Genomic DNA, 13396 nt, shown 5'->3' with positions numbered 1-13396 from the left:
GGTTGAAATCCTCTAGTGATAGAGGCAAGTTGAATTCACTTGTGATAGGGTCTTTGGCATAGAATTTGTGCATTGAGATGTTCTTTGTCTTTGCAAAGCAACAAATGATTAACAAAGCCCAACAAGTTCTTATGGTTTGGCTTGCTCCCTTTTGCTCTCTAGCTCTGTTGGTGTATAATGGCTGACAAGTCAACTATTGGGTTACATAGAGTAGAAATTAGTGTGCTTCAACATTGGCCAAACTCGATGGTTAACACAGAGACAACAATTCATACTAGTTTAGACCACTAAATAGTACAATCCTCTATATCTAGCTAGGCATGTTGCCTTGCATTGGATTATTGGTTATCATCTATTCGATCGTGTTCGTTTGTGTGTTACAAGTGAAAGGAACGTAAACACATAAGCCAGGTGAATTAGGACTTCTATTTTTTCTTCTAATATAAGCCTTTAATTTTATCTTTTAAACAAAACTTATATGGATAACCAAGAAAACCATTGCAACTAAGGTATTGTCTAAGTGTTTCTACCCCTACCACAAAAGGAGTTTTGCGGCCTAAGTTCTAGTCCTATAAAATAGCCTATAAACTAAGCTAATATGATAAATCACATAACCAAAGGCAATAATATAAATACATAAGCTTAAATGTGATAGAGATACAAACTTTCCTTGATGCGCTGGTATTTTTATCGAGATATCAAGAACCACACACGATTCTTACTAATTCTTGTTGGTGCCCCTACGCAAGGGAAGCCCACGTGAGGACAAATCACCCGGTTGAGTAACTTTGTAGATAGTCGTGGGTCTTCTCCACATGCAAGTGGTGCTATACTTGCGGCCTCTCTCGAATGCTCCCCACCATCTCCACTATCGAGCTTCCAGTTGAAATGTTGTGGGCCTCGCTTCCTCCGGTACACGATGACAACCACACCACAAAAACACGGCTTGTGTGATCTCGCAAGACTCTCGCCCCACTCGATACAATTACAACGACGTGTGCAAGCGTCGAGGGTATTGAGGGTGTCTAACCTCACTCTAATCAACTAGTACTAGGCCTAGAGCAAGCACTAGCGGCAGTCTAACCAATCTAAGCACTTCACAAAGCACCTACGTCAATCACCGAGTGATTCTATTAAACACTTGGGTGTCTAAGATCAAAAGAATGAAGAATTAACTTCTTTGCAATGTTTCTAAGATCCCAACCTTGAGAATAGCTAGTTTGGGTGGTACTTATAGCCCCCACACTTAAAAGAGTCGTTGGAAAGGTGGCATACTTTTTCTGCGTGTATGAGGAAACCCTTAGGATCTTGGTTTTTTAAGCATCGAGCTCTTCAAAGTTGAACTTTTGAAGTCTTCTTGAATCTCCGAACCATTGCCTAAGAGAATCAAGTAGCATCTAAGTAGTCTTCTTTAGAGAAGCCATGAAGTGCTCTTTAAGTCTTATATATGTGTTATTGTATGGTGAAGCATATATTCTTAGCCCAAATCTTTGGTTGTTTAGAATAAATATGTTGAGGGTCGCTTATTCAAATATTCTAATCTTTTAAAGAATCTTCTAAAAATGCAATGAAGTGTTAATTGTGGGTATGTAGGGTATGTACTACTTTATAATAGATTAAAGGGTCTTAAACATCCTCGATGGATTAGTTGAGTAGCCCTCCTCAAAACAATGGCAAAAGGCCATTTTTCATCAAGTGGTTGTATTGCCTTTTTGCGCCCACATGTACAATGTCCTTCACTTATCCTCGACTAAAGCAAAAGTGTGCTAGTTTGAACACTGGGTGCTCTCCACAAGTTGCCATCAAATAAGTGCCTTGACATTTCACATGTGCATCGTTCTCTTAGCCATCAAATGAGTGCACTTGTTCTTTTAGCCATCTCCTTATCCCATCTCTTATTTCAAACTTCACTCTGTAAACAGTGTCATTTGCAGTTACATGTTCTTTATTTTACACTACCCGCAGGAGACAGTCTTAATATACTCTGAGTTGTACCCAAGGCTGACCATGTTCTGAAGTAGAATAAGCAGAACAAGAACATATCTTGCTTAGACCAACCTCTTCGATAGGGCTCAGCTCGATACTGTTTTCGTTATAGTAACACTCAAGTACTTGTCTTGTGAAGGACTGAAGGCCTATAAATGCAATGAAGTGTTAATTGTGGGTTCGATAACAGAATTAGAAAAAATGAGATTTATCATGTTAACCATAAGGTTAAATAAACAACAAGATAATACTCTCTCCCCGTTCATAAATATATGACACTGTTTTTTTTCTCGTCTTATTCAAAAAATAATAAGTTTTTTGTGATTTGTTTTATCTCTTAAGGCAGTTTGTTTTAACTTAAAAATTTTTATTTTTGAATAAGACAAGTGATGAAAGTTTTCGAAAAAAGTCAACGCGCAAAGATAGTGGAGCCGCCAATTATTAAAGACGCGAAAATGGGCTCAAAGCTTTTCTGTGCAGCCGAACAGTTGTTTCTGGGCCAGTCCAGACCCCAAACAGTACAGCTGGGCTGAGCGCAAGGCTATGGTTGTTTGTGATCCGAATCAGATTCTTCCAGCGCCAGGCACCCCGGCGAATCAGCGACGCGCGTCATTGATTGATCGCTGCCTGCCCCATCGGCCCGGCGGACCGATCACTGTCGCCGTGCTTGCAGGTGCGCGCGCACTTGATCCGACAGCTCCGTGGCAACCACCCTTGGCTCCCAAATTCTACTTGCGCACCAGCCGAAGCAGCGACCACGGGTGAGTATCGCACCCCCATGACGTCGCCTTGCCATCGTCCGCGGCCCTCCCCTCAGCCAATTCTTAGCTTGTGTCAACAACAACTGCGACGACCTCTTCGCTCCTCGCCGCCCGAAAGCGAAAGGCTTGGCGGCGCTTGATCCGTGCCCGTGAGAAGGCTGTGTGTGGCCGTCGCGGTGGTGGTTGAGAAGCCAAGGGAAGGGTTGAGTTGAGCACCAGAAACGGGTGGTGGGACACTTGTTCGTCCTTCTAGAGAACAGGCGGTGGTGCTGTAGGCTGTGTGTGAGGGTGAGGCAGGCAGCAGAGACTTGGTCGGAAATGTACGGTTGCTGAATTTGAACGGCGACAGCCGCACGAACTGATCGATCGTTTCAACGGTTTCCATGTCCAGACTTCAGAGTCCGGTTGCTGCTCTGCTTGCAGGGCTTGCAGCCAGCCAGGTACCATGCGAAGATCCCAGTGCACCACTGACATGCCAAGATCTTGCCTGCATCGCATACCTCTAAGTCTGACGCTCGCTTTTCATGTACTTTACTTTTGGAATTTCCTAGTGCTTCCTCCAAGTTCAGTTCCTGCTCCTAACTGCCATCAGACTCGCCACCCAAAACGCACCAACCAGAACAATCACCCCTCACCAACATCTCTTTCTTGTTTCCTCTCCTATTTATTTATTTATTTAGGAATCCAAAAAAAAAGGTTATCTTGGCTTGTTTTACACTATCCTCACTCCAACCAAATACTAGGGGCAATATATATATCAAACCAAACTAAGCTAACAACCGCTGCTAGTGCTAGCTGCAGCTCTCCGTAGCTATTAAATACTATAAATAACGGAGAATCCAAAGCCTAATCCTTGGATAAAAATTCTAGCTAAACCGAGGAATAAAGAGCGATAAGCCCGGTGTCTGTCAACACTCCAGAAGAGCCGCAGCGCAAAGGAGACTCCTTTGTGGCGTGCGCGACCAGCATGAAGCCACGTCCACCGGCGGGGGCGTCGTCCGCTTCCGCCGCGCCGCCCAGGCTGCGGCCGCACCTGGCGCGGCTCGCCTCCTTCCTGATCGTCTTCGCCGTGGGCTACTCGCTGGGCCTCCTGTCGTCGTCCACCCGGCCGCCGCCACCGAGACCGTCCCAGTCCCAGTCCCAGTCCCAGGCGACGACGATCGCGCGGCCGCACGCCGACGCTTTATTCCCGGCGTCGTCGAACTCGAACGGGACCGCCGCGTCGAGCTACCCGCGGTCGCCTCCGCACGACCTGTTCCGGTTCAGGGAGCGGTGCGGGGAGCCGGTGCCGAGCGACGCCGTGGTGCGGACGCTGCTCGACAGGCTCTTCGGCGGCGAGAGCCCCTACGCGGGGTTCCCGCCCGAGCGCACGGCGGCGCTGCTGCGCCCGGCCGCGGCGCGCCCGCGCGGGTGGGGGTCGACGGGGGCGGTGTTCGCGGAGCTCATGGAGGCGGTGCGCCCGGCGGTGGTCGTGGAGCTGGGCGCGTTCCTGGGCGCGTCGGCGCTGCACATGGCGGCCGTGGCCAGGAACCTGTCCCTGTCCCCGGCCATCCTCTGCGTCGACGACTTCCGCGGCTGGCCGGCGTTCCGGGACCGCTTCCGCCGCGACGTGCCGCCGCCGCGGCACGGCGACGCGCTGCTGCTGCCGCAGTTCATGGCCAACGTCGTGGCGGCGGAGGGGGCGCGCGTCGTCCTGCCGCTGCCCTTCTCCACGGCGTCCGCGCTCGCCGCGCTCTGCGAGTGGGGCGTCTACGCCGACCTCATCGAGGTGGACGCCGGCCACGACTTCCACTCGGCGTGGGCCGACATCAACCTGGCCTGGGCCGTGCTCCGCCCCGGCGGCGTCATGTTCGGCCACGACTACTTCACGTCCGCCGACGACCGCGGCGTGCGCCGCGCCGTCACGCTCTTCGCCAAGGTCAAGGGGCTCACCGTCCGCCCGCACGGCCAGCACTGGGTGCTCTCCCCGAAGCCGCGAGGGCGCGCCGACGACGCCCGGCGACGGTGAGGGCTCGTTGCTGTCGGCTGTCGCCGTCGCCGCGGGGCCGTGCACTCGATCGCCCGGCACCGAACCTGACGTGTCCCGTACTCCCGTTGCACCAGCGGCCGTAGCACGCACCCACCCGCCTCGATCGAAAGCTGATCGACGAAAAAGGTTGCGCCGCCCCCGCCACTGTTCTCTGAAGCGCTCGTCTCAACCACCATTTGCTTTTGCTGTAACACTCTTCTCTAACTACGCCGGGATCATACAAGAACGATACAATATTGTATTCCAATACGAGACGTTTACGTGTAGATATATATATGGACGTTCGGACACGGCAATTTCCAGTGTTTTCTGGAGCAAGTAGGTTAAAAAGCTGGTTAGATGGGATGCTGTTGTTCAATGTTGATGGTTTCTTTCTTCTTGCTTGTTTATTTCGGCGATGATGGTGAGGTACGGTGACGCCCCATAGTGGAGGGTGACGCAGTATGCGCGTGCCCGGGACGCAGGAGGAAGATGCACTGAACTCGTAATAGGTATTTCTGTACGTGTTATCATAATACCATGCATCATTGTAGATAGAGTAATTTACAAGGCGGTCAAGACGATCGAGCCACTCGATGCCGATGGTGTATGGGTTAAGTTACTGGATTCGAGGACGGCGACTTGGATTAGTTCAGTGCTTGAGTGGAGATACACGAGCGAAAGGGTTTACGATTAATTGATGAGCTAACAAAGGCAGCAGCAGCTGTATATGACTTGCATCACATGCACCCTTGTAGCACCATATGTGCATGAGAGCGATGGCTTAAACCGTACCGCATCGATCGTGATCCAAGACCAAGGAGGAAAGCGAACTTTAACTGACGTCTGACGGCCATACCGAGTTGAAATCAAATACCGATGCCATCGGTCCTAGATCCCTCATCGTTTCAGATGATATCTGATCGATCCAAAACAGGCATCAGATCTCATCTAGCTGCCCTACATACAAGACTCAAAAGAAGGGGGAAAAACATCTCAAACAAATAGTTATCAGGTTGTAATATCATTACCTGTCTGCTTAAATTCTAGCGTGCCTCTAACTCTCTCTAAGGGCTGATTTGATGACCAGTGACTTAGAGGGGTCTATGAGAGATAAATCCCTTCCTATTAAAAGGCTATTCAAATTTTGAATAGCAATGATATTTCTCCCCATGCACCTATCCAATTCCGTAGTCACCAAATCAGTACTAAACAAGACATAAAAAATATACTCTCTAAAGAGTCTAAATTATACTCTCTAAATCACCATTTGAAGAGTCATTTGCATAAATGTCACTTTCTATATCTTTTCAATCTCTGGTAGTCTTTCTATATTTTGTTTGCACTCACGTTATTTATACTTGGCTAGCGAGAAACTCGGAATAAAATATGGCTATATTTTGATAGCCATTTAGATAAGATGTTCGAGAATATTTTTTATAAAAAAAACTTTATTTATATATATTAGAAAGAATATAGGGAGTTTATTGGAGTTGCTCTTAGAACAACAACAATAAAAATGCTGTACATATCCTGCTGGAAGGAGAAAATGGTGGCCGGCCGAGCTATACGTTGCCTGCGGCGACCCTCTCCGCAGTTCAATTCCAGCACACGTCTCCATCACGCTTCTCTCTCGCCCATGGGCCATCGACAAGCGACGTCGTGCTTTTCTATGGACGGGAGGCGACGAGATACCTGGCCGGAAATGTGGGGTTGCATTGTGGACGGTGCGTCGCCCACGTGAGCTCGGTGATCTGGAGTCTGGACCCTCAGGCTCAGCCGCTCAGGTGGGAGTGGATCCACAGGGCTGGGTTGAGGCGTGCCCAGCCTAGCCTTCAGAGGACAAGGCTGTCCAGATTGCTTTCTGCCTTCCTCGCTCCACGGCCTGGGTCTTCCATTGGTGACGAGAAATCCACCCTCTTCTTGTTCAGCCGGTGAATCAATATTGGCCAATGTGTTAACTTACGTAGCGTTTGGTTTCGAAGCCACTTGGGATAGAATGGCTTCGTTCCCGCTAGCGGCTCCATCCAAAAGATTTTGAGAAGCTAAAATGGTTCAACATTTGAGCATAATTTTTCATTTTTAGAACCACTCCATGCTATATAGAATCAATCCAAACAATAATAACAACAATAAATTAAAAGCGAAGCCACTCCAAAACCATACTACAAAACTAAACACTACCTTAGTTGCCCTTGCATTGTTTGCAGCGATACCAAAGAGGCGCTATCGTGGTATAATAGGTAGCATATGTTATCACTAAGGTCATCTCCAGCAGGTCGTGCAAAGTACTGTTTTGTACTGTAGATTACATTGTTTGCAAAGTATAGAAAATCTGTTAGAGATAGTCTAAGAACAAATATAATAAGATGATGTAGATGGGCTGCAAGGGATGATATACCAAATTATAATGATGTGAAAGAAAGAGAAATAAAGAGAGAGAAAATCAGATTACTCACTAGTAGCTAGACTCTATAAAAGAAAGAGTTTGACGAAGTATTAAATGTGCAGTTTTTATCGTGAGAGAGTTATTATAGCTACAGGCCTGCTTACACGACATTTTTTCTTACGTGGAAGAGAGAGATAAAAAATTAGGAGAAGTGGGCTCTTATACAAGAGTCAGCTGCTACACGAGCTCCAAAATAAAAAGATAAAAGACAAAAAGACAAAATAGTAATCTAAGAGTCAACCTTATAGTTAACACCATTATATGAATGTTTTATTGATGGCTATAGAGGTTTTAAGCCCACCATAGGCACTATTGTTAAACTTGCTCTTATAAAGCTCACTATAGGTTGCGTTATTAAGCTTGCTCTAAGAGTAAGTATAATTAAGAGGTTAGAAGCTAGCTAAATGCTGAGATGGATGAAAAAGAAGAGAAGAGAAGCGGACTGTAAATTTACCGCCAAATTTAGACACAAGAACCAAGAAACTTTGTGAGAGAGATAAGTAAGATCCTGCATTAATAGCGAAAAGCTAACTACTAATACAAATGTGCTAAATAGTGTATTGAACACTTTCAATGTGCTAAATAGTGTATTGAACACTTGCATGAAACGAACAAACTAGTAGAGCTGCTCTATAGTAGACCTGTGTGGATTTGGAACTGATGAAGCTCTGCCAAACATCTTAAAAAAATGCTAGCTACCCTAGCACCTGATTACATTTTTTCTATTGATTTATTTATATAACAACATAATACCGGATGATAGCTCACCTTTTTCCATTGATCTGCAGAACATTGTAAATATATTTTTTTATTTTAAATAACAAATGTAACACATTGCATAACATGCAGTGATTTTTCTTAGCCAAAACGCAGGTTCAGCAATTATTTACACACTTAAGTAAAAAATGTGCATAGCTAATCTGAAATCTTTGTTATCATGTGATTTTAGTTTAATAAAGAAAAAGATATGAACTATTTTGCTGAAAGGGTCCACAGGTTCAGTTCAAGACAAAGCAGCATTTACAAGTCACACCACCTGAACAGATGGGGAATGATGGAACTTCTCTGGAAAGACAACTTTAGAGGCCATCGTATGATGGAACTTCTCCGGAAAGCAAGCAAAATGCGGACGAAAAAGATTTTATTGTAACATTTGATAATTTTTTATTCCATTTTAATTTATATTTATATCGCTTCACTAATATATCAAACTTGGATAAGCAGCAAAAAAAATAAGATGTTTTCGAATTGGTCTAAAAACTGCCTTTTCAAAGTAGTAGCAGAAAGTGTTCAGGAAACACCTTTTTCCAAAAGTCAGGTTAGAGGCCAACATTGAGATATACCTCTCATCAATTCAAACTATCGGTGTGCTCTCAGTTCCTCTTACATTCAGGAACAGACATAGGGTGTATTTGGTTCAGTTTTTTGAACCAAATTCGCTGCCAAAATTCCGGAATTTCAACCAAATGAGTAGAATAAATTCATGAAAATCTATAGAGTCCTCTAGTTCAATTCAGAATCACCTTCTATCTCAGATTTTTATCATTCATATTAGTTATTTTGACCAAACATATTTTAGTTTTTCCACAACACAACAGTCATCTCGCCACAACTTTCACGGCTAGAATTAGATTTTCAGGAATCTACGGCTAAACCAAACGGGCCATAGATTAACTTTTGCTACACGCACAGATCATAGTAACAAAACGTCAAACATTTAAAACAGAGGGAATATCAAATGTATAGAATGTAGACAGGAATGCACTCCCCTCATCAATTGAAGCCACGTGTGTTGTGAGTTCCCCTCACCTATCAAAAACAGAACACGGGCAAACTAAACCATGTTATCATTACACCTCAATGTCACAGAAGCATGGCTAGAAACCAAAACTGATTGTGGATATTGCAGGCACATCACTAGTATCCCTTGTTCCCGCGTATTCGGGCCCGCATGTCAACCTGTTACATGATTAACAAAATTGGTATTTGCATGTTTATTACTTAAATGTTTGTGCAATTCAGCTCACACGAGCAAAATAACAGTATGAAAGGCCAAATCAAAACAATGATAATATGGAAGATCATGAACAGTATATTCATGGCATGGTACTGGAATATGTTAGCCATATATGGACCAATATTATTGGATGCTGCAACAACTTGGACACGAAATGCAATAACTATGGACCAGTGCAATCCATAATGTTCCTAAGCTAGGTTATGTGTCACTTGTCAATTAAAAACATCAAGCTTTCATAGATAAGGCAATAAGCCCATAATCGTACTTCAACTAGAAGAAACAGATGAACTGACTATCAGAAGTATTATCAATTATCATTATTACATAATTTACACGAGTTGCACACAAGTCTCTAACCTTGCATATAAGGATTACCAGGTGTTTCAGCCTTTCCGGTTAGTGCTACTCAAAAGGGTACATAAAGATGAGCATATTAAATTGCATTTTTTTGTTTAACAAATACAAGAGATAAATCAAAGGTGTATGTCTCCATACTCTTTTAACAGCAATGATCGGAACAATTAATTGGAAGTTTGGCAGACAGGAGAAAAATGATAATTCTGACCACATTCCAAGATTAAGTTTTTCAAAGTCATTGAATCAATATTAAGGAAAAGTTTTTTTAAAACAACCCAGGCCTCGCCTGCCGCACCATAAACCAGGCCAGTGACCACTGCCATTATCTGCTGCTGCTGGTAGGACAACAACGTTACCACAGGCCAGCTCCCTGTCCAGTGTTTTCTGGAGCAAGTAGGTTAAAAAGCTGGTTAGATGGGATGCTGTTGTTCAATGTTGATGGTTTCTTTCTTCTTGCTTGTTTATTTCGGCGATGATGGTGAGGTACGGTGACGCCCCATAGTGGAGGGTGACGCAGTATGCGCGTGCCCGGGACGCAGGAGGAAGATGCACTGAACTCGTAATAGGTATTTCTGTACGTGTTATCATAATACCATGCATCATTGTAGATAGAGTAATTTACAAGGCGGTCAAGACGATCGAGCCACTCGATGCCGATGGTGTATGGGTTAAGTTACTGGATTCGAGGACGGCGACTTGGATTAGTTCAGTGCTTGAGTGGAGATACACGAGCGAAAGGGTTTACGATTAATTGATGAGCTAACAAAGGCAGCAGCAGCTGTATATGACTTGCATCACATGCACCCTTGTAGCACCATATGTGCATGAGAGCGATGGCTTAAACCGTACCGCATCGATCGTGATCCAAGACCAAGGAGGAAAGCGAACTTTAACTGACGTCTGACGGCCATACCGAGTTGAAATCAAATACCGATGCCATCGGTCCTAGATCCCTCATCGTTTCAGATGATATCTGATCGATCCAAAACAGGCATCAGATCTCATCTAGCTGCCCTACATACAAGACTCAAAAGAAGGGGGAAAAACATCTCAAACAAATAGTTATCAGGTTGTAATATCATTACCTGTCTGCTTAAATTCTAGCGTGCCTCTAACTCTCTCTAAGGGCTGATTTGATGACCAGTGACTTAGAGGGGTCTATGAGAGATAAATCCCTTCCTATTAAAAGGCTATTCAAATTTTGAATAGCAATGATATTTCTCCCCATGCACCTATCCAATTCCGTAGTCACCAAATCAGTACTAAACAAGACATAAAAAATATACTCTCTAAAGAGTCTAAATTATACTCTCTAAATCACCATTTGAAGAGTCATTTGCATAAATGTCACTTTCTATATCTTTTCAATCTCTGGTAGTCTTTCTATATTTTGTTTGCACTCACGTTATTTATACTTGGCTAGCGAGAAACTCGGAATAAAATATGGCTATATTTTGATAGCCATTTAGATAAGATGTTCGAGAATATTTTTTATAAAAAAAACTTTATTTATATATATTAGAAAGAATATAGGGAGTTTATTGGAGTTGCTCTTAGAACAACAACAATAAAAATGCTGTACATATCCTGCTGGAAGGAGAAAATGGTGGCCGGCCGAGCTATACGTTGCCTGCGGCGACCCTCTCCGCAGTTCAATTCCAGCACACGTCTCCATCACGCTTCTCTCTCGCCCATGGGCCATCGACAAGCGACGTCGTGCTTTTCTATGGACGGGAGGCGACGAGATACCTGGCCGGAAATGTGGGGTTGCATTGTGGACGGTGCGTCGCCCACGTGAGCTCGGTGATCTGGAGTCTGGACCCTCAGGCTCAGCCGCTCAGGTGGGAGTGGATCCACAGGGCTGGGTTGAGGCGTGCCCAGCCTAGCCTTCAGAGGACAAGGCTGTCCAGATTGCTTTCTGCCTTCCTCGCTCCACGGCCTGGGTCTTCCATTGGTGACGAGAAATCCACCCTCTTCTTGTTCAGCCGGTGAATCAATATTGGCCAATGTGTTAACTTACGTAGCGTTTGGTTTCGAAGCCACTTGGGATAGAATGGCTTCGTTCCCGCTAGCGGCTCCATCCAAAAGATTTTGAGAAGCTAAAATGGTTCAACATTTGAGCATAATTTTTCATTTTTAGAACCACTCCATGCTATATAGAATCAATCCAAACAATAATAACAACAATAAATTAAAAGCGAAGCCACTCCAAAACCATACTACAAAACTAAACACTACCTTAGTTGCCCTTGCATTGTTTGCAGCGATACCAAAGAGGCGCTATCGTGGTATAATAGGTAGCATATGTTATCACTAAGGTCATCTCCAGCAGGTCGTGCAAAGTACTGTTTTGTACTGTAGATTACATTGTTTGCAAAGTATAGAAAATCTGTTAGAGATAGTCTAAGAACAAATATAATAAGATGATGTAGATGGGCTGCAAGGGATGATATACCAAATTATAATGATGTGAAAGAAAGAGAAATAAAGAGAGAGAAAATCAGATTACTCACTAGTAGCTAGACTCTATAAAAGAAAGAGTTTGACGAAGTATTAAATGTGCAGTTTTTATCGTGAGAGAGTTATTATAGCTACAGGCCTGCTTACACGACATTTTTTCTTACGTGGAAGAGAGAGATAAAAAATTAGGAGAAGTGGGCTCTTATACAAGAGTCAGCTGCTACACGAGCTCCAAAATAAAAAGATAAAAGACAAAAAGACAAAATAGTAATCTAAGAGTCAACCTTATAGTTAACACCATTATATGAATGTTTTATTGATGGCTATAGAGGTTTTAAGCCCACCATAGGCACTATTGTTAAACTTGCTCTTATAAAGCTCACTATAGGTTGCGTTATTAAGCTTGCTCTAAGAGTAAGTATAATTAAGAGGTTAGAAGCTAGCTAAATGCTGAGATGGATGAAAAAGAAGAGAAGAGAAGCGGACTGTAAATTTACCGCCAAATTTAGACACAAGAACCAAGAAACTTTGTGAGAGAGATAAGTAAGATCCTGCATTAATAGCGAAAAGCTAACTACTAATACAAATGTGCTAAATAGTGTATTGAACACTTTCAATGTGCTAAATAGTGTATTGAACACTTGCATGAAACGAACAAACTAGTAGAGCTGCTCTATAGTAGACCTGTGTGGATTTGGAACTGATGAAGCTCTGCCAAACATCTTAAAAAAATGCTAGCTACCCTAGCACCTGATTACATTTTTTCTATTGATTTATTTATATAACAACATAATACCGGATGATAGCTCACCTTTTTCCATTGATCTGCAGAACATTGTAAATATATTTTTTTATTTTAAATAACAAATGTAACACATTGCATAACATGCAGTGATTTTTCTTAGCCAAAACGCAGGTTCAGCAATTATTTACACACTTAAGTAAAAAATGTGCATAGCTAATCTGAAATCTTTGTTATCATGTGATTTTAGTTTAATAAAGAAAAAGATATGAACTATTTTGCTGAAAGGGTCCACAGGTTCAGTTCAAGACAAAGCAGCATTTACAAGTCACACCACCTGAACAGATGGGGAATGATGGAACTTCTCTGGAAAGACAACTTTAGAGGCCATCGTATGATGGAACTTCTCCGGAAAGCAAGCAAAATGCGGACGAAAAAGATTTTATTGTAACATTTGATAATTTTTTATTCCATTTTAATTTATATTTATATCGCTTCACTAATATATCAAACTTGGATAAGCAGCAAAAAAAATAAGATGTTTTCGAATTGGTCTAAAAACTGCCTTTTCAAAGTAGTAGCAGAAAGTGTTCAGGAAACACCTTTTTCCAAA

At 43.4% G+C, this 13396-nt stretch overlaps 1 protein-coding gene and 1 long non-coding RNA gene across 2 annotated transcripts; one reads left to right on the top strand and one right to left on the bottom strand.

Annotated features, from left to right (window-relative positions):
* The first annotated feature begins 3284 nt into the window (after positions 1-3284).
* Positions 3285-5155, top strand: LOC109944063 (uncharacterized). Its single transcript, XM_020548530.3, has one exon. The coding sequence runs from the start codon at positions 3715-3717 to the stop codon at positions 4753-4755; it is 1041 nt and encodes a 346-aa protein (XP_020404119.1). The 5' UTR covers positions 3285-3714; the 3' UTR covers positions 4756-5155.
* Positions 5156-6188: 1033 nt separating this feature from the next.
* Positions 6189-9951, bottom strand: LOC109944064 (uncharacterized). The gene is made up of 2 exons (XR_002267327.2): positions 6940-9951; positions 6189-6800 (listed from the first exon to the last, which is right to left on the bottom strand). It is a non-coding gene; the product is annotated as an uncharacterized lncRNA (long non-coding RNA).
* Positions 9952-13396: the final 3445 nt, after the last annotated feature.

The sequence above is a fragment of the Zea mays genome, chromosome 2 (genome assembly GCF_902167145.1).
Source record: "Zea mays cultivar B73 chromosome 2, Zm-B73-REFERENCE-NAM-5.0, whole genome shotgun sequence".
In the NCBI taxonomy this organism is placed as follows: Eukaryota; Viridiplantae; Streptophyta; class Magnoliopsida; order Poales; family Poaceae; genus Zea; species Zea mays.
Note: the sequence above shows the minus strand (reverse complement) of the source record. Positions and strands in the feature narration are given on the sequence as shown.

Coding starts and splice junctions, on each gene's coding strand:
- LOC109944063 (XM_020548530.3), top strand. CDS start 3,715: ATGAAGCCACGTCCACCGGCGGGGGCGTCGTCCGCTTCCGCCGCGCCG.